The 19,765-nt window shown below is 47.1% G+C and overlaps 1 protein-coding gene across 1 annotated transcript in view; it reads right to left on the bottom strand.

The window, feature by feature from the left end:
* The window catches only part of LOC115465677 (serine palmitoyltransferase 3-like), a 402,751-nt gene extending 384,602 nt beyond the window's left edge, over positions 1-18,149 (bottom strand). Inside the window, exons 1-2 of the mRNA XM_030196335.1 lie at positions 17,347-18,149; positions 3,820-3,836 (exon numbers count right to left, since the gene is read on the bottom strand). Coding sequence (XP_030052195.1) covers positions 3,820-3,836; positions 17,347-17,819 — 490 coding nt within the window. The 5' untranslated portion in view covers positions 17,820-18,149. The remainder of the gene's footprint in view (positions 1-3,819; positions 3,837-17,346) is intronic.
* Positions 18,150-19,765: the final 1,616 nt, after the last annotated feature.

Here is a 19,765-nt window from a genome sequence, read left to right as displayed (position 1 = left end):
TTGAAGGGAAAGGTTTGCTTTGTAGTGGTCGGACCATGGTATAGCTGTCCACTTTACATCTGTTAGCGCAAGATTTAGGTCTGAATAGAATTTGTATGTAATGATGTCTAGTGTGTGTCCTTTAGTGTGAATTGACTGCATATTTGGCCAGTGAAGATCCCACAGTTGGAAGAGATCCTTGCATTCGCACACGTTTCGTGAGTTAGGATCCTCAAGATGAAGGTTGATATCCCCTACTATAAGAAGGTTGGAGATAGAAACACATGTGTTCGATATAAAGTCAATAAAGTGTGTTTGGCAATCCTGCCAATTACCTGGTGGTCTATAAAACAGGACTTGTAGAGGAGGCAATCCACCTAAGTGGATGAACCCTTACTCCCACGAAATACACGAAACAGCAAGGGGAAGTGGACCAATGACTCCAGAGAAACGGGATACCAGTATAAAAGTAGTACTTTATTCACAGACTCGACACAGTACCGTGTTTCGGCCACAGGCCTGCCTCAGGAGTCTTAGAAAATCCTTGATATTCGAACACGATATCAATATCAGGTGCTCTTAATAAAGACCTTTATGGTATATAGCAAATGCTGTGGTATCTCCGAATGATGCAGTTTGTTTCTGTTTGTTTAAACTGCATCAGGAGATGTTATTGATTGATATTAAACCCTGAAAGAACCCACAGTCATCAACGCTGGGTATAAAAATCTTTAACTTTGTGATAAGTTTGCCCACTATAGATCCTTCTACGTATATCCATCTACCACAGATACCAAATTTTTGTGATATATATTCAAAATCCTGATTCCTGCAAACAAAAAGGCTACAACCCCAAATAATCTCCAAGAATACAGCTTCTTCCCTTAAAATACTTCGAGAAAACCCACTGCAGTACAAAGAGAAGAAAGTCACAGAGAGAACCATCTTGTAGTGACATACAAACCAGCGCTAGAAACGTTGAGAAGAATCATAAAAGATCTACAGCCACTAACTACTCCAGGAGGATGAATTACTGAAAGAGATATTCCCAGCCCCACCAGTGCTGGCCTTCAGACATCCACCTAATTTGAAACAGAAATTAGTGCAAAGCAAACGCCCAATACAAGCTTAAAAAGAAGAGAATGGTACATGTCATTGTAATATGTCTAGCTGCAAACTGTGTCAAATGAAATGTAATTTATTTAAACAGTATATCCATACTCATGTAAATACAAACAGCCCGACACAGGCCGTGTTTCGCCCAACTGGGCTGCTTCAGGGGCTATAAAAAGATAAAATATATATATATTGTCTGTTATAATATTACACATGTAGATAACATATATACTATATATATATATATATACATATACATGTATATACACACACAATTATATCGTACATATATAAATTAGAAATGAATTAAAAATAAATTAAAAATAATGCATCATCTAAATTATATTAAATATTAATCAAAGAGAGATCAAAAAGAATAAACGGAACAGCTAACGCTTAAAATTAAAAATTGTGAATTAAAATATCTCATATAATGATGGACAAACATAGACTAAGACACCCACCTATACAAGGGTCCTTTATTGCCAAATGCTAGGCGGACGGAGCAAGTCCTGTCAATAGCTATAAGGATAATAATAAAAAAGTCCTATTAATTAAAAGAGCTTATCCCTACTAAATAGGGCAAACTAAAATAAAAAGATTGATCTGAACTCACATATATGAAGAAATGGTTTGGAACAAAAACGCTCGATAGAGATCCAATACATAATAGTTCCGCTGACCCTAATAGAAAATGAATGATAGTGTGAATATAAATGGGTACTGCTTATTAGAAAATCAATGGTGGCATCTTGCGTGCGTACTATCAAGAAAATATTAGAGCAGGGTTGCCACTAAACCACGGTTATATTTCTTTTACTTGGTTCTGCTCGCCATTGAAGAGAGACTGCTTTTTAAAAAGGCCAGTACTATGGTTATGTATCGTGTTAAACCATTATAAAACGCGCGAAAATACAAACATGAGGTGCAGCTTATGTAAAGCCAGTGCTATCGTCACGTTTCTCTAAATTTATATCTTTTTTCTGCTTGTCATTGAAGAAAGACTGCTTCCAAAAGGCCAGTACTAGTGTTTATATTCGTGTTTGCCATTGAAAACCACGCGAAAATAAAAATGTTGCTTGTATATAAATAAACAGAAGAAGTGCAGTTCATATAAAGCCAATGCTGTCGTCGCGTTTCTCTAAATTTATATCTATCATGCTTGCCATTAAAAAGGATAAGAACAAAATGCTGCTTGCATTAAGCCAATACTACGGACACTTTCCTTTAAACTTATATTCGCCAAACGTCCTATATACTTTGAAAAAACATTTCATGCTCGCCATTAAAATCGCCAAAGTAAAAGTGTTTACTTACATAGAGCCAGTACCACAGTCGCGTATCTCTGAAATCGCTGAAAAAAGCCGGCAGTGAACAGAGGAAGTTTAAACAGGAATGGGGGTTCAAAGGTCAAGCTTCAAAACATGAAAATCTCACTTTTTTTGTTGACACCAGTGCTATACAGTTCAAAAAAAAGGGGGAACCATGTCAATTAGGGAGTTTAATGAAAAAGATGGTTAAAAATAGATAAATTTTGCAGCTGATGACGTCACGATTATCGTATTTCAGACTACTAGAATAACTAGTAATGCCTAAATGATGACTTCAGCAGTTCTTTTTCATGTAAAATGTCTTGTAAATCTACCTTTCCTATATTTATTATAGAGGGATGGAAGATAAAATAGTGAGGAAAAGACGAAACAAAAAAAAAAAGGGGGGTCAAGGGTCAAATGACGTCACTGGTATGAACGGGATACTTAAATATATAGATGGATTAAAAATGAATGATCAATGAATGAAATAATTGTTTAGTAAAAAATGAATAATAAAAATGGATTAAAAGGATGATTAGTGAAAAAAAGGGGAGGGGAAAAACGGATTGTATGTATGGTGGATGTCTTAGATGTCTGTCTTATTATTCATTATTAAGAATATTACAAAAAAGGCACTTGTTAACATATATTGGAGACATACAGAGGAATCACAAAGTTAATCATAAAGAAATGTTTTTCAAAGTATATAGGACGTTTGGCGAATATAAGTTTAAAGGAAAGTGTCCTTAGTATTGGCTTAATGCAAGCATGATAGATATAAATTTAGAGAAACGCGACGACAGCATTGGCTTTATATGAACTGCACTTCTGTTTTATTTATTTATATACAAGCAACATTTTATTTTCGCGCGGTTTTCAATGGCAAACACGATATATAAACATAGTACTGGCCTTTGGAAGCAGTCTTTCTTCAATGACAAGCAGAAAAAAGATATAAATTTAGAGAAACGTGACGATAGCACGGCTTTACATAAGCTGCACCTCATGTTTGTATTTTCGCGCGTTTATAATGGTTAACACGATACATAAACATAGTACTGGCCTTTTTAAAAAGCAGTCTCTCTTCAATGGCGAGCAGAACCAAGTAAAAGAAATATAACCGTGGTATTGGCAACCCTGCTCTAATATTTTCTTGATAGTACGCACGACAAGATGCCACCATTGATTTTCTAATAAGCAGTACCCATTTTATATCACACTATCATTCATTTTTCTATTAGGTCAGCGGACTATTATGTATTGGAATCTCTATCGAGCTGTTTTTTTCCAAACCATTTCTTCATACATGTGAGTTCAGATCAATCTTTTTATTTTAGTTTGCCCTATTTAGTAGTGGATAAGCTCTTTTAATTAATAGGACTTTTTTATTAGTATCCTTATAGCTATTGACAGGACTTGCTCCGTCGCCTAGCATTTGGCAATAAAGGACCCTTGTATAGGTGGGTGTCTTAGTCTATGTTTGTCCATCATTATATGAGATATTTATTCACAATTTTTAATTTAAGCGTTAGCTGTTCCGTTATTCTTTTTGATCTCTATTTGATTAATATTTAATATAATTTTAGATGTATTATTTTAATTTATTTTTAATTCATTTCTCATTTATATATGTACGATATAATTGTGTGTGTATATACATGTATATGTATATATATATATATATATATATACTATATAGTATATATGTTATCTACATGTGTAATATTATAACAGACAATCTATATAATAAAACGCACCGTGAACGTTCTGTGAAGCCGGAAGCTTGAAGGCCGGAAGTCTGAAGCCTTGAAGCCTTGAAGCCTTGAAGCCTGAAGCCTTGAAGCCTTGAAGCCATCTGACGTCACTCCAGGCTGAGGCTGAAGGGTTCGGGGATTCGTGGTGTGAAGCCTTCAAGCCAGCCAGCCGTCTCTGCCCCGCCCTCGCGACAAAACAAACAAATCCGGAAGCGAAACGTCAGGGAAGGAGGCGGCGCTCCCGACGTCTAGCCTTCCCTTCGCTGTGTTCCGCCTTCAAAACAAGGCGGAACACAGCGAAGGGAAGGCTAGACGTCGGGAGCGCCGCCTCCTTCCCTGACGCTTCGCTGCACGAACCGCCACGGAGGTAAAGTTAAAAAGAATTAAAAAAAAAAAAAAAGGAAGCATGGATGCGAAGGGGGGGGGGGGCATGGATGCGAGGGGGGGGCATGGATGCGAGGCATGGATGCGAAGGGGGGGGGCATGGATGCGAAGGGGGGGGGGAAGAAGAGGGCGGGCCAGGCTGGGACATGGGAGAGAGCGTAGCATGGATGCGAGGGGGGGGGGGGGTCATGGAAGGGCGAGAGGGGACTTGCTGGAAAAGGATGAATGGAGGCGGCAGGGGACAGAGGAGCATGGATTACAGAGCAGGCCTCAGGCAGAGAGGGGAAATGCTGGATAGGGAAAAATGGCAGGGGCCAGGTGACAGAGGAGCATGGATGGGCATGGATTGGAAGGGCAGGACTCAGGGAGAGGGGAATTGCTGGATAGGGATGAATGGAGGGGACAGATGGGCATGGATGGATATGGATTGCAGAGCAGGCCTCAGGCAGAGAGGGGAAATGCTGGATAGGGAAAAATGGAGGGGCCAGTTGACAGAGGAGCATGGATGGGCATGGATTGGAAGGGTAGGACTCAGGGAGAGGGGAATTGCTGGATAGGGATGAATGGAGGGGACAGATGGGCAACGGATGGATATGGATTGCAGGACAGGCCTCAGGCAGAGAGGGGAAATGCTGGATAGGGAAAAATGGAGGGGCCAGGTGACAGAGGAGCATGGATGGGCATGGATTGGAAGGGCAGGACTCAGGGAGAGGGGAATTGCTGCATAGGGATGATTGGAGGGGACAGATGGGCATGGATGGATATGGATTGCAGGGCAGGCCTCAAGCAGAGAGGGGAAATGCTGGATAGGGATGAATGGAGGGGGCAGGTGACAGACAAACATAGATGGCCATGGATTGGGAGGGCAGGGCTCACGGACAGAGGGGAATTGCTGGAAAAGGATGAATGGAGGGGGCAGGGGACAGATGGCCATGGATTGGGAGGGCACGGCTCACACTCTCTCTCTCATATACAATGTCTTCTCACTCTCACACACTCTGTCTCACACTGTATCACATTCACCTCTCTATGTGCCACACAGTCACTCACACACTCGCTTGGTCTCATACACTCACTGAAACAGAGAATCGGTGTCTCACACACACACTCTCTCTCGCCCACACACACACACTCTCACTCACACTGTGTCTCACATACACACTTGCACACACTCTCATTCTCACACACACTCTCTCACAAACACACTCACACCCAGACTCACGCTCTCTCTCACACAATCACACTTTCACTCCGACTCTCAAACAGGCACTCTCACATACACTCTCCAAACATACACACTCCGAGGAAAACCTTGCTAGCGCCCGTTTCATTGTGTCAGAAACGGGCCTTTTTTACTAGTATATATATATTTTATCTTTTTATAGCCCCTGAAGCAGCCCAGTTGGGCGAAACACGGCCTGTGTCGGGCTGTTTGTATTTTACATGAGTATTGATATAATGTTTAAATAAATTACATTTCATTTTGACACGATCTGCTTTTTTCTGTTTTCCATCTTGGAGTTTGCAGACCGTCTGCCTTTGTGGTTTCTTAGCTGCAAACTGTGCCAACACATCTCACAGGATCCTGCAATCACTCACATGGGAAAAACATTCAACATAAAGGGATCCTTTAGATGCTCATCCTCAAATGTGGTAAAATATATCATTCAATGCAAAAAGTGTAAAGATGGGTGCTATATTGGAGAAGCCAGCCAGATGCTAAAGACGAGGCTCAATTTACACAGATATAATATTAAATATCACATTGCCAACCAGGATGCCACCTCTGTGGGACAGCACTTCACAAAACCACAACACTGCATCAATGATCTTATGATAGGAATACTAAAAAGAAATTTTAAGACAATCCAGGAACGTTAAGACTTTTGAAGTCAAAATTATGAAATATTTTGACACCCACCCAGACAGGACTCAAGATCTGGGTTTCTTAGCCCATTATAAAGCCATAAAATTCTACTGCTTTGTCACCTTCTTATCACTCATCCATATCTCCCTGACTCATCCACCAACTCTCCTGTTTCTCACCTAACCTATCCCTCCCTCTTCCTGTGAAACTGTCATTGGAATGCTTTTGCGTTTCACTTATACATTGACAGTTGTCAACATTTGCTTATTTCCAATCTGAATAAGGGTTACCTTTGAAAGTTAATAAAAAATGTATTGTCAGCGCAATAAAAAAGGTATCATCTTACTTTCTTTTCTATGTTTTGATTTATTCCTATTTATTACCTTTAAAAATGGACTAACATGGCTATCACACCGCTACTTGTGAAGTATACTAAAATCTAATGTTTTTCCTTATGAGGATAATGTACAGCAGCGCTGCGTAACCCTAGTAGCGCTCTAGAAATGTTAAGTAGTAGTAGTAAATAGTTTCCAACAAGCTTTTCTGCATTAAGTTCTGATATATGGGATTCTTATAAATAGCAGATATCTGCTTTGAGATGTTTGAGATAAAGTAAGATCTTCTTTCTTTTGATAACATGTGAGATGCCCTTTACATTAAGTATAACAAAATGTAGATCAGAGATCTGAAAATAATCATAAGATACTGGCAGATCTGTACGAGTATATTTTCATAATGGATAATAGGAAAATCCATACTGACATATGAAATAAGGGTAATAATACAGGTTGTATAACAACTGGAACAGTATTTTTTGGAGATCATGGAAGTCCATGAAAGGACATGGGAGAACACCATTGGCTGAGCATATTTGCTTAAAGATATGATAATGGTATCAGCTAAATTGCAGTAATGTTAACCAGTATAAAAGTACAGAGGATCAAACTTCATTTATTGGATGAGGATTGTTCCTCCAAAAATAGGCCTCAGTATTGTCAAACGTTTTTGTAATGTTTATGGTACGCGACCTTCATCTTCGTGGGGTAAAAACAACCCATACTGGGCCCCTGAGGGCCTTAAGCTTTTGTTTTCCATTCTTTCCTAATAATAACTAACATTCTATTGCTTTCGTAGCCACCACCAACACTGAGCAGAGGATTTCAACATATAATCAACGATGACGCCTAGATCCTTTTTCCTGGTCGGTGACTCCTATGTGGAACCTTGCATTACGTAGCAATAATTTGGGTTCCTCTTTCCCACATGCATCAGTTTGCATTTGCTCAAATTAAAGATCATTTGTATGCCCAGTTTCATAAAGTCCTCTTGTAATTTTTCATAATCCTCTTGCAATTTAACAGTGTGAATAACTTTGAGTTGTCAGCAAATTAATTATCTCACTAGTTATTCTCTTCTCTAGATCACTATAAATATGTTAAAAAGCACCAGTCCAGCATAGACCCCCCGGGAACTTGTAGGCAAACACAGACCTACAGCAGCAAACAGAAAACCAAACAAAAGATCCCCCAAAGGGCAACTCTACCTCCCCTGACATTCTTTCTGCATTTTATTCCAAAGCTACTCCCCTTGGCTGGGCATCCTCCCACCCGGGGGCCTCCCAGTGACTCTACAGAGATTTACTCTCCTAGTAATCCCAACTTGATAGGGGATTACCATTGGTAACAAAGGATTTTTGCTATGATAGACCTTTGATGTTTAGCAGTGGAGGAAGGCCCTCGAATGAACTCTGCAAGCCTGCTCTACAGTTGAGACTCAAAGGGGAAATCTAGTATTTTCAAGAGCCAAGAAAGGCAATCATATCAGAGCCCTCTGGCTGTTTCTGGCAACCTCAAAATTCTGATGTTGCCTTCTACGATTGTGTTAGATAAGCCCTCCAGGTCGAGCTGAAGCTTGTAGATGTTGGTTTCATTATGCTTAGTTTTCTGTGCTGTTAGTGGCCAAAGTCGATGTTCTCTGTTCTAAAATTATGTAGTTGTTGTTGAATTAGATTAAACTTAGCATTTTAAAACATTTTTGGTCAGTTCCAATCGCATTCTAAGGTAAAATTATGTATCATACCTGATAATTTTCTTTCCATTAATCATAGCTGATCAATCCATAGACTGGTGGGTTGTTGTCCATCTACCAGCAGGTGGAGATAGAGAGCAATCCTTTTGCCTCCCTATATGTGGTCATGTGCTGCCAGAAACTCCTCAGTATGTCGATATCAAAGCTCCATCCGCAGGACTCAGCACTTAGAGAATTACACCCACAAAGGGACACTGCCCAGCTCACCACCGCCAAAACGGGGGAGGGGAATTAACCCAGCTCATCCCCACACAAATGGGGGAGGGGAATCCGTCCAGCTCATCCCCGCAGAGCGGAGGAGGGACACCACACCCGCCAATTGCGGGGGGATCTGGCTTATCCTGCAACCGCGGAGGAGCTGACTGAACCCTACCACCGCCGAAGCGGGAGGGGTACAAAGCTGCCCTACAGCTGCACGAAGCGGGAGGGAGCGCCGGCAGAATTTAGGTCTCAATCCAGCCCCGTCAAAACGGAGGGCAGAGGAATGCAGCAGCTCACTGTAACACAAATCGTCCTCAACTCCTGAAGAATCCAATTGAAAAAAACTTGAACACGGAGTCCTCCTGAACAGGAACTGAAGACTAAACTTGAACCTGAAATGCAACCCAGAATAAAAACAGTACAGATATCTGGGCGGGGCTATGGATTGATCAGCTATGATTAATGGAAAGAAATTAATCAGGTATGATACATAATTTTATCTTCCATTCATCATGCTGCTCAATCCATAGACTGGTGGGATGTACCGAAACAGTACTCACCCAGGGCGGGACATAGAAATCCCTGACCGCAACACTGAAGCTCCAAACCGGGCCTCCACCCGAGCAGCCACAGTCAAGCGGTAATGCCTGGAAAAGGTATTGAGCCGATGCCCAAGTTGCCGGCCTTGCAAATCTCTTCCAAGGAGACGGACCCGGCCTCCGTCATCGAGGCCGCCTGAGCTCTAGTGGAGTGAGCCTTCAGCCGGATAGGCGGAACCTTCCCCGCGGCCACATAAGCCGCTGCAATGGCTTCCTTGACCCATCTTGCCACTGTAGGCTTAGCAGCCTGCAGGACCCTTACGAGGACCTGCCAAACAGGACAAACAGATGATCCGACTTCCGGAAATCATTGGTCACTTCCAAATATCTGATGATGACTCGTCTCACATCTAGATATTTGAGAGCAGAGTACCTCTGGGTAGTCCTCCCTACGAAAGGATGGGAGGCAGAGCTGCTGATTCACATGGAAGCGAGAAACAATCTTGGGCGAGGAAGGAAGGCACTGTGCGAATAGACACTCCTGCCTCAGTGAACTGCAGAAAGGGCTCTCGACATGATAGTGCCTGGAGCTCGGAAACTCTTCTGGCTGAAGTGATAGCCACCAAAAAGACTGCTTTTCAACGTCAGGTTTTTTCAGAGATGCCCTCGACAAGGGTTTCAAAAGGCGGCTTCTGCAAGGCTCTTAGCACCAGATTGAGATTCCACGCAGGTACCACTGAGTGCAGAGGAGGGCGCAGGTGATTAACTCCCTTGAGAAAGCGCACCACATCTGGCTGCGAAGCCAGGGAAGCACCCTTCAGGCGGCCCCTGAAGCAAGCCAGAGCCGCTACCTGGACTTTAAGGGAACTGAGCGACAGGCCTTTCTCCAGACCTTCTTGCAGGAACGCCAACACTGAAGAAATTGGAGCAGTGAAGGGAGAAAGTGAGCCTGCCTCACACCACGATGCAAAGGTACGCCAAACCCTGGCGTAAGCAGTAAAAGTAGAGCGCTTCCTCGCTCTCAGCATAGTGGCGATGACCTTGTCCGAGAAGCCTCTCTTCCTCAGACGCTGCCGCTCAATAGCCAGGCCTTAAGACCAAAGTGGGAGGGATCCTCCATCACCACGGGACCCTGATGCAACAGGCCCTGCTCCGCTGGCAGTCGCAGAGGTCCGTCCACTGAGAGCCTGATCAAGTCCGCATACCAGGGACATCTGGACCAGTCCAGACCCACCAGGATTACCCAGCCCGGATGCTTTGCCACCCGGTCTAGCACCCTGCCCAACATGGGCCAGGGCGGGAACACATATAGAAGCTCCTGTGTCGGCCACTGTTGGAGAAGAGCATCTACTCCCAGAGATCGAGGGTCCCGTCCTCTGCTGAAAAAGCGCAGCACTTGGCAATTGGCCGATGACGCCATCAGATCTAGGCTCGGCTGGCCCCAGTGCTTCGTGATGTCCAAGAACGCCTGAGCCGATAGCTGCCACTCTCCGGGATCCAAGTTATGGCGACTGAGGAAAGTCCGACCTGGACATTCATGACTCCAGCAATGTGGGCCGCAGACAGCTGTTCCAGGTTCGCTTCCGCCCAACTGGCATAGATTCATGGCCTCCTTGGCTAGAGGGGCGCTCTTGGTACCTCCCTGGCGATTGGACATAGGCCACAGCCATGGCATTGTCCGACAGGACCCGTACTGGCTTCAACGCCAGTACCGGGAGAAACTCCAAAAGCGCCACCCGAATGGCTCTGAGTTCCAGGAGGTTGATAGACCACTTGCCTCTGCAGGAGACCAGAGCCCCTGCGCTGTCCTTCCAAGCAATGGGCTCCCAGCCCGTCAAAGAGGCGTCCGCCGTGACGACACCCACTCCGGGGTCAAAAGAGGCATCCCTGCGGACAACTTGTCTGTCCTCAGCCACCAGCTCAGCGCCTTGCGCACCGCTAGGTCCAAGGGAAGGCGCACCAGCGTAATCCTCCGACACTGGAGTCCAGCACTGCAACAGAGAGAGTTGTAGTGGTCTCATATGAACCCTGGCCCAGGGCACTACTTCCATCGTGGCCGTCATAGAGCCCAACAGCTGCACATAGTCCAAGCCCGAAGAGGAGAGGCTACTAGGAACTGGTCCACCTGAGCCTGAAGCTTGACAATTCGATGTCCGGCAGAACCACTCTGCCCACTTGGGTGTCGAAACGAACTCCTAGATATTCCAGGGACTGAGTCGGGCGCAGCTGGCTTTTCTCCCAGTTGATGATCCACCCCAGGGAGCTCAGAAAAGCAATCACCCGGTCCACAGCTCTGCCGCACTCTGCTAAGAGGGGGCTCGGATCAACCAGTCGTCCAGATAAGGATGGACTTGTACTTCTTCCTTTCGAAGGAAGGCCCGCAATGACCACCATTACTTTGGAGAAGGTCCGCGGAGCAGTAGCCAACCCGAACGGGAGGGCTCTGAACTGGAAGTGTCGGCCCAGGACTGCAAAACGCAGAAAGCGTTGATGAGGAGGCCAGATGGGAATATGCAGGTAAGCTTCCTTGATGTCCAAGGATGCCAGGAACTCCCCTGCCTTCACTGCGCTATAACAGAGCGGAGAGTCTCTATTCGGAAGTGCCGAACTTTCAAGGCTGATTGACCCCTTTGAGGTCGAGGATAGGCCGTGCAGAACCTCCTTTCTTTGGTACCACAAAGTAATGGAGTAACGTCCCCTGCCAAGCTGATCTTCTGGCACCGGAACGACCGCACCCAGGCGGATCAGCACTGCCACAGCTTTGCCGGAGACTTGCAGGGAGAGTGTAGAAACCCATCTCTTAAGGGTCGGCAGAACTCTAGCTTGTAGCCGTCTCTGATGACTTCCAGGACACAAGCGTCTGAAGTTACCCTGGTCCACTCGCCCAGAAACGAGGACAGGCGTCCTCCAATCTGCACTGGGCCAGGAACAGGGCCCCGTCATTGGGTACGAGACCCTGGGGGAGGACCGGAGGAAGCACCTCCAGGACGGCGGTCTCTGCGAAAGGAATGCTGCTTGGGGGAGAAGTTCCTCTTGAAGGAAGAGTGGGCAGAGGAGCCCGACTTGCCAGGGCGATACCGACAGGCTTCCTGAAAACCGTCCTTTGGAGGACCCGGGGCGAACACCACTGGCCCGAGCCCTGACCTCTGGTAACCTCTTGCCCTAGACGTGCCGAGTTCGGTCACAATTTTGTCCAGCTCGACCCCAAAAAGCAGCTTGCCTTTAAAAGGCAACTTAGCCAGGCGAGACTTAGAGGCGTGGTCCGCAGATCAATGCTTCAGCCAAAGCCACCGCCGCACAGAGACTGTTTGAGCCATACCTTTAGCTGAGGCTCTCAAGACAAACAGCAAGTCTGCCAAATAAGCAAGCCCGATTCCAGGGCCGGCCAATCAGCCCTCAAGGAAGGATCTGAGGGGGAAGCCCGCTGCACAATCGTCAGGCACGCCCTGGCCACATAGGAGCCGCAAACTGAGGCCTGCAAACTTAAAGCAGCCGCCTCGAGGACGACCTTAAGGCCGCCTCCAATCTTCTGTCTTGGGCGTCCTTTAGGGCCGTGCCACCTTCCACCGGCAACGCCGTTTTCTTAGTCACCGCAGTGATTAAAGAATCCACGGTAGGCCAAAGAAAGGCCTCCCGTCCACCTTCAGGCAGAGGATAGAGGCGGGACATAGCCCTAGCCACTTTGAGGCTCGCTTCTGGGACATCCCATTGAGCCGAAATCAAGGTGCGCATGGCTTCATGCACGTGGAAGGTTCTAGGCGGGCACTTCGTCCCCAGCATAATGGCGGAGCCAACAGAGGCTGAGGGAAAGACGTCCTCCGGAGAGGAAATCTTCAAAATGCTGATGGCCTGCACTGACAGGTTGGGCAAATCCTCTGAGTGAAAGATCCGCTCTGCAGAGGGGTCATCCGCTCCATCCGAGCGGGAATCCGTCTCCTTCAAGGAATCCCCAAAGGACCGTTGGGAGAACTCAGATACGCTGCCCTCATCTACATCAGAGGAGACAGAGTCCTCTAGGGCCTGGAAATCCACCCGAGGGCGTTTGCTTCCGGAGGCCTCAACCCCCTTATCTGACAGGGGGGCAGGGCAGCGTTTTGCATAAGAAAAGCCTGATGCAGCAGCCAAAATGAACTCAGGGAGAATCCCCCCGAACTGTGCACTTCTGCAGCTTGGGCCACGGCCCTAGCCGCACCCTCAACCAGCGCTCGCAAGAGCGGGGGAGAAACGTGCTGCGCATTCAAAATGGCGTCCAGCGCGAAACTCCGAGAAGGAGCCGCGCGGGAAGAATGGCGCTTAACTTTGGCCGCTTTCTTACCGAATCAAGGGTGACCATAGTATTAACGTCTCCCAGCTCGAGGGCGGCCCAAGGAAGAAGCCGTCCGAGCAGAGTGGCCGACAACATGGAGTGGGCGAGCAGCGGGGGATGGGCGCTTATGGCAGGAAAAACCGTCGCACCGGAGGAGAAACCGGGACACTGACCGGACTCCAAACTGATGCCTAACAAAGGCGATTCAGGTTTTGAAATCCCCGCATCCCCGCTAGACGCACCCACGCGGTCCAGGGAGCGAATCCTCACGCCCTCGCCCTCCGACGCCATAAGCCACGTGGAGACCGAACGGGGAACCCCCTGCCCGCTATAAAAAGGTAAAATTACCTGACTTCTCGCTCCGAGCTGTAACGAAATGGTCCCAGTGAGCAGCTGCAATAAACGTTGAAATAAACGCCCTTAAGGGCGTCCTAAAATATTATTATTTTTTTTTTTTTAACGGAGCCAGCGGGAGGGGGGAGAAAAGGAGGGACCTGGCACCACAGGTTTGGCACTTGCTCAAGAAGAGCCCTCAACCCCAGGTACTCACAAAACCTAAAAATTAGGCTGGAGACCTAGCCAGAGCTGCTGCTGTGTGTGACCACCACCTGCTGAGATAGAGAACATACTGGGGAGTTTCCGGCAGCACATGACCACATATAGGGAGGCAAAAGGATTGCTCTCTATCTCCACCTGCTGGTAGATGGACACAACCCACCAGTCTATGGATTGATCAGCATGATGATATGGAAGCACTTCTTTTAGTGTGTGAATCTCTGCAAAAATAGGGTCCAGCAGTTTGATTTGTCTCTGTCCACCATCTTGTCTGGAGTCAGATGATCAGTCTTCGGTCTTTTCAAACTGGAGGCCACAGAGAATTGATGATTAGATTTTGAAGTTTTGTTCGCTGCCATATCCATAAAGTGGTGAGTGAGAATACCAAGGAGTAATGGAGCTGGGTAACTTGGCAGCCAGGGTCGTCGAAGGGGGGATGGGCAGGAGGGGCAAAATTCCCTGCACCAGGCCCCCATCTCTCTCCTGCTCCTATCAGGAACTGGCTCTGGCACACTAGAGCAGGTTAGAGACAGACCGCGGCGCCCCCCCCCCCCCCTTGGAGGCCAGGCAGGAGCACACGCACTGACGTAGGGGGCAGAGTGGAGGAGTAGCCTAGTGGTTAGTGCCAAGGACTTTGATCCTGGGGAACTGGGATCAATATCCACTACAGCTCCTTGTGACTCTGGGCAACTCACTTAACCCTCCACTGCCCAGATACAAATAAGTACCTGTATATACTATGTAAACCACTTTGAATGTAGTTGCAAAAACCACAGAAAAGCAGTATATCAAGTCCCAATTCCCTTCCCTTAGTATGTGCACAGGTACATTTGTACCAGTGAACTTTCCCCATTCCAGCCCAGATTTTCAAAGGGAAGCTTCATTTCTGTGAGACTATCCTCACAGATACACAAACATTCACAAGTACTTTTTCTAGTGCGGTCCTACTGCTCATGTTCTCATTCAGAAGTGCCCCACCTCCCACCAGGTCTGCCCACCATCATGTAAACTTCTGGCATTTGCTGCCTGTTCTTTTCCTCAGCACTTTCCCCTCCTTGCAACAATATCCCCTACCCCCATCCCCCAAGAACACTCACTGATTCTCTCCAAAGACCCTGTGCAGAGCTCAGCATCCCCCACAGCCCAGCCCTTCCCTTCCTGTGACTACTAGAGCCTTCCCATTGGCTGGATTCTACCACAGTCTCTAATAGAAAAGGAGAAGGAGAGGTGTCATGGGCTAAACTCTGAAAAATATCCACACACACTTAGCCAGTTTACAACAGGTAACATACACATTTTTAGAATTGTGAAAAAATTCAGACAGTTGGCAATCCTATCCTCCTGAATCCTGAGCACATCTGACAGGGCACGAGGCACATGCCTAATTTGCCTATGCCTTAATCCAGCTTTGCAACGGATGTCAATGCAACACCTGACGCAGATGTCAACACCGACGTCGCAGACCTGGATCCAAAAATCTTTTCTCTTGGAGCCTCTCTGGCCAACTGTGTTCTCTTCTTCATACAAAGACAGAAAATACTGTTTGCAGGGGTATGATCAGGCCCCAAACACTGCACACAACATAGGCGCCGACTCCGTGGATGCTCGAGTACCCCCAATATTTTACCCCTCCGTCGGTTCCAGTTCCAACACCAGCCAGCCCAACCTGCCCGCCCTCTTCTCCTGAAACAGTCCTCAGTCCTCGCCTTCCTGCCGGCCATTAATTAAAACTCATCTTACCTCAGGTCCCAGCAGCAGTGAAAGGTGAGCAGGCTCGGCTTCAGCCTTCCCTTCTCTCTCAGCTCTGGTCCCACCCTCATTCCCTGTTTCCGCGAGGGTGGGACCAGAGCTGAGAGAGAAGGGAAGGCTGAAGCCGAGCCTGCTCGCCTTTCACTGCTGCCGGGACCAAGGTAAGAGTTTTAAATTCTGGGTGGCAGGAAGGTGAGGATGGAGGACTGTTGTGGGAGAGGAGGTCGGGCTGGGGTTGGGCCTGGTAGTGTTTGGGGCGAGTTACATGGAGAGGAGGGGAGAGAGGAGAAATCGCTGGACAAGAAGGGGAGGGCTGGGCAGAGATGAGACAAGGAGAGAAGGGGTGAGAGGAGAATTGCTGGATATGAATGGTGGAGAGGGCAGGGGAGAGAGGAGAATTCGCTGGACAGGGATGAGAGAGGAGGGCAGGGGAGAGAGGAGAATTCGCTGGACGTGGATGAGAGGGGAGGGGGGGGGAAGTACCATCTGTTAAAAATGTCAGCACCCAAAATCATTTTGAAAAGTTGGCTCCTATGCCACACACCAAGAATGGGTGTCTTTGCCAGAGATGGTCCTATTGTACCAAGTGCAGCGCTTGAAGACACCCAGGCATGGGAAAAACAGATGTGGCCAAATCAAATGACTCAATGGTGCTAAAAAAAGGGGGAGAGCACCAGTAAAAGAAGAGGGAAAAAACCCAACTGGAGCTCACGCCTAAACGCGGCGGCCTAACAAGTGCAGTAAAACAAAACAAACAAAAAAAACTTAGAAAAAAAGGCAAAAAAAAAAAAGATAAACACCAAGAGAAGTATTAAAAAAAAAAAAAAAGGAAGGTACAAAAAGACCAAATGTCAGAACCAGCTGTGAAGAGAGGAAACAAACGCGTCCTCTCCTCACCGTAGAAACGAGAACTGCTGGTCCCCAACTCCCGCGGTGGGCGGGAAGGCGCTCGCACATGTGCGGTGGGGCACATCTTGCGCTCAAAGATCTATTTTAGGCTTGTTACAAGCTCTGGACCGGCAACGCAGACTACACATTACCCACATGTGACAATTATAGGCCTGCTTATCCTCAGAGAATTCTTGCACTGCTCTGTAAACATAAACCCCTCCAATTACCCCAGTTACTCACCACATTGCTGACCCTCTGTGCTTTCTTTATAGTGTCCTGGTTGCGCCTTTGAACTGAATCAATCTTCGAACCCATTTCAGATCTCCATTCTAGGGTAGACCTTAAGTCTTTGATTATTGTTTCTTCCTTTTGTGGCAAACTAACTATCTTTGATTGACCTGCTACCAAAACTAATCCAGAACTTGATATAAAATCATTTACACTCCCTGTCATTTTCTCCACCTTTTTGTCCAATATATTTGTAATAGATTTTTGTTTTCCATCTTTTTTGCAAAGGGTAACTACTTTATGAGGAACAGAATCATTGCTGGGCAATGAATATTTTCCAGCTTTTAGCATTTCTTCTTCAAAGTTTGCTGATGGCAGGTTTTGTCCAGATGGAGCTATTCCCCCGATAACCACAGCTGCTGGGATTTCCTCTGCTTTTGAGTTTAGGTTGCTCATGGTTCTTTTCCCTTTTCCAACCGCCCTTTCCATGTGCCATCCTGCTGTTTTAAGAGATCCATCTTGCTCAGCAGCCGATGATGTTTGCCCGCTCGTTCCATCGCAGCAGCTCTTGATAAGCCCTCGACCCAGGGTGGGATTGCTCAGTCCTTCCACGGGGCTTTTCAACGCTGTGCCGATTTCCTTCAGGCAGCTGTCAACGACTTGCTCGTCGGCTCTACACTCCCTTAAAGCCTTTAGCTGTGCCCTCAGACTCTCATTTTCCTTTCCCAGTTTAGCCAACTCACACTTCACACACAGGATCGCTGAGGTCTGAGGGACTTCTGTCTCTGTGTGGGCGAAGAGCCCACACATCCCGCATAGAGACTTCACGCCAGCTGTTTCCACGGCCATGGTGTCCTTGTTTGCAGCTGCTATAGTTGTCAGTGCCCTTTCGGTTTTATCACAAACGGTGTTTTAAATTGTTCAATTGAAATAAAACAACTCAGGGGTGTAATTCGGCTTCACTCCCCCAACCCCACCTATTAATTCCTCGTGAAGTACCTAGAGCCTTTCAATGTATTTAATAATTTAGATGACAAAGTACACTAGTAAAGGGAGGCGGGAAGACAAGGAATGTTCAGTCCTGTTATATACTTTGTTCTATCTACACTAAGTTAATTAGTTGAACTTTGCATCATTCATTAATCAATGATTTCCAGCAGCTGAGGTCCCTAGCGAGGTTTAAAGTTGATGCCTGTGTAGAGGATTCGGTGCTACCTTGCAGGAAAAGTCTCTCCCCTGCCTAGTTCCCCTCGCACCACGTCTTTGTCGTGCCTAGCTAACTGTGATGCGGTGCGCCCGTGCCTGCCTGAGCTGTCTGCCTCGCTGCTGCGCTGGCTAAGCGGAGTCCTAAAACTGGGAGCGCGCGTTCTAGAACCCGCCCACTTCCTGGTCTGTGGCCAATAAGGAAGGGAGCGCAGACAGAATGGGATAACGCAAAATACCGTTAGCTAAAAGGCGGACTTGGAGCTGCAGTCTATAAAGAATGCACTGGGCTTACTCTCTTTAATTTCCTGATTAGAAGGCTGCTATTATTTTGTTTTCTTTCCTAACAACAAGACAAACGTCTACAGCCAACATAGAGTGTATTCTGAGTATGACTGAAACCGTCTACTCCCGCACTGAACATCAGCTTCCTCGGGACAGCTGCATGATTGCTTCTGCTGGCAAGAGTCCAGCCCAGTATTTCCCTCTGGCTGCACAAATCAGAAAAAAATCTCTGCCTGGGACAGCAAGGGCAAAAGGTAAAAAACGGATACCGCGGTACCCTCGGGATCCTCCCGGATTCGATTTAAAAACCTTTCAAAGTTAATTTTTTTCTTTGCCCAGTCGTTTACATGTGGATATTTTACATATATCCTCCAAAACAAATGTTTTTAGAAGAAGACAGCTGATGTAGTTAACGCTGAGGATTGTTCTCCCGGGATCCTCCTATTTCCTTACTAATCTGTCCTCCTTAAAAGTTGCGATCCTCCGTGCGACGGTAACATTACGTCACAGGGGGAGTAACTTAGCGGATCGGGCCGGCCGGGCGTTCTCAAGCTTAAAATAAGGTTTAATGACAGAAGGAGCGCGTCTTTGTTTTCACAGCCGGTACTGCTTACAGTATGCAGCGATCACCAGCCATAACCCAGCGCTGCACAAATCTTTTAGAAGGTTAAACAAAGAGGTGCAAATAGACTGGAGTGGAAGTGAGCCTATCTAGTCCACTGTAAGCAAGGAAGCCAATTTGGTTAATCTCTGTTTCCACTCCCCCTCGCAGCCGTCATTGCCATTCACTCAAAACAAAGCAAGCAAACCTATGAGCTGCTGCAAGGAGGTTTAATAGACAAGAGTGGAAGTGAGCCTATCTAGTCCAGGAGGGGTTGCAGTTGCCGGGGTTCTGCAAACATTGAGGGACTGCGGTGAGTGGTGACCTCGGGGTGGGGAGAGTGAGCGACCACCAACCTGGGGGGGAGGGGGTGCTGTTCTCAGAGGGACGGAGGGAGGGGGCCTGGCAATCAGAGGACACAGAGGGAGGGAGGAGCCCTGGAAATCAAAAGCCACAGAGGGAGACGGAGGGAGAGAAACAGGGTTGCCAGGTGGAAAATTTTTTTCTAGCCCAATCCAGCCCAAAAACCAGCCCAAAACCCGCCCAAACACAAACCCTGCCCCTGACACCCCCCCCCCCGCGTCATCACCCCCGGCCCCGCCGTCACCGGCCCGCCCTCCCACGTCACCGGCCCCGCCTCCCCTGTCATTGGCCCCGCCTCCCCGTCATCGGCCCCGCCTCCCACGTCATCGGCCCGCCCAAAACG

Source organism: Microcaecilia unicolor, chromosome 3 (assembly GCF_901765095.1).
Source record: "Microcaecilia unicolor chromosome 3, aMicUni1.1, whole genome shotgun sequence".
NCBI lineage: Eukaryota > Metazoa > Chordata > Amphibia > Gymnophiona > Siphonopidae > Microcaecilia > Microcaecilia unicolor.
The sequence above is the reverse complement of the archived record's forward strand: the minus strand, read 5'-3'. Positions and strand labels throughout refer to the sequence as shown.